Here is a 1661-nt window from a genome sequence, read left to right as displayed (position 1 = left end):
CATCCAGGCAGTGTGTGACCTGGTCATAGAAGGCTACAAGGTTTGTCAGGCAGGATCTACCTGTGACAAACCCGTGCTGGTTTCCCCTCAGCATCGTTTCCCCTGCTGGGCCTGCACAAATGTGTTCTTTGATTATTTTCTCTTGCATTTGCCCAGGAATAGAGGTAAGACTGACTGGTCTAAAGTTACCCGGCTCATCCCTTCTCCCTTTCTTGAATATGGGCACCACATCGGCCCTTCTCCAGTCCTCAGGGACCTGACCGGAGCACCACGAGCGCTCAAACAGCTGTGCCAGCGGCTCAGCTATGACACTGGCCAATTCTTTAAGCAGCCGTGGATGGAGGTCATCCGGGCCTGCTGACTTGTACCCATCCAGCTCCTCCAGGAGCGCCTTAACTATTTCAGAACTAACCATAGGCAGACCGGTGCCATGTGGACATCCATCAGTTATCGAGGTGGGGGAATTGGCTTGGTCAGTACATAGAAATACTGAAGCGGAGAACTCATTGAAGAGCTCTGCTTTTTTCCCCTGCGTCAACCAACTGTCCTGATCTGTCCTGCAGGGGCCCTATGTTGCACTGAGTTTTCCTTTTGCCCGCTATATACCTGAAGAAGGACTTTTTATTGTCCTTGATTGTTGAAGCCAGATCTATTAGGTTTTCCCTGATAAAAAAATTGCAAATTTTCCACTAAAAAAACGTTCACAAATTTTCTAATAAAACCCCCAAAATGTGAGATTAAAATTAAAGGCCCCCCACAACCCCTCCCCCAGCCCTGCTGGTGCCTCTCACTCCCCCTCCACAGCTCCCACAGCCTTGCTGATGCCCCTCACCCCCCACCCACAGCCCCTGCTTCCCCAGCCCTGCTGGAATGGGCCCCCATCTGCCAGAGCTACGGACCTGGGTCCACAGCCTCCTGCTCCTGCTCCCCCCTGCTGTGGGCTCAGGCAGGGCAGCTCCCCACCACCGCACACACTCCCAGGAGGCAGGGGGACTTGTGCCCCCCAGATCTGTATGTGGGGCAGGCGCAGGCTGCAGACTCAGGCTCCCACCCTGCTTCCCTCCCGCAGGGCCTCTGCAGGCCAACAGGCATAACCTGCTGTGGCACGGAACAGTGGGGCCGCATGGAGATCTTGCCGCTGCGAGCTCTGCACTGCCCTGGTGACATGCCTCCTGCATCAGGGCTGCAGTGAGGGCAGCAGCATGGGGCTGCACCCCTCAAAGCAGCGGCTTGCACAGGGGGCGCATTGTCAGATCCCCACGCAGCCCCGCCACTCCCTGCTGTGCCAGGTCATACCCGCTGGGCTGCAGAGGCCCTGGAATAAGGAAGCAGGATGGGAGCCCAAGTCTGCACCCTACGCACAAATCTGGGGGGCACAGGTCCCCCCTGCCTCCCAGGAGTGTGCGCTGTGGCAGGGAACCAGCCCTCTCCCCCTCCTCCAGACAAGCCCCGGGCCCCAAACACCACCCAGCTGCACAGCAGCCCCAGCCCTGCTCATCTCCCTCCTTCCCTCCCTCCAGAGGCCTCAATCCCCCTCTCCCCTCCGCTTACATGCTGTAGCTGCTCTGCAGGCTGTCTGGGGGCCACGTACATATCCATGCACGTGGCGTCCCCTGTCTCACTGCCCTCCTCCCGCTCCCTGCAAGTTGGAACTCTGCCAT

At 58.2% G+C, this 1661-nt stretch overlaps 1 protein-coding gene across 1 annotated transcript in view; it reads right to left on the bottom strand.

The window, feature by feature from the left end:
* RIPPLY1 (ripply transcriptional repressor 1) overlaps positions 1–1661 on the bottom strand; it is a 42411-nt gene extending 40750 nt beyond the window's left edge. The window contains exon 1 of the mRNA XM_025194448.1: positions 1552–1661. Coding sequence (XP_025050233.1) covers positions 1552–1661 — 110 coding nt within the window. The remainder of the gene's footprint in view (positions 1–1551) is intronic.

This window comes from Alligator sinensis, unplaced genomic scaffold (genome assembly GCF_000455745.1).
Source record: "Alligator sinensis unplaced genomic scaffold, ASM45574v1 scaffold1027_1, whole genome shotgun sequence".
In the NCBI taxonomy this organism is placed as follows: Eukaryota; Metazoa; Chordata; order Crocodylia; family Alligatoridae; genus Alligator; species Alligator sinensis.
The sequence above is the reverse complement of the archived record's forward strand: the minus strand, read 5'-3'. Positions and strand labels throughout refer to the sequence as shown.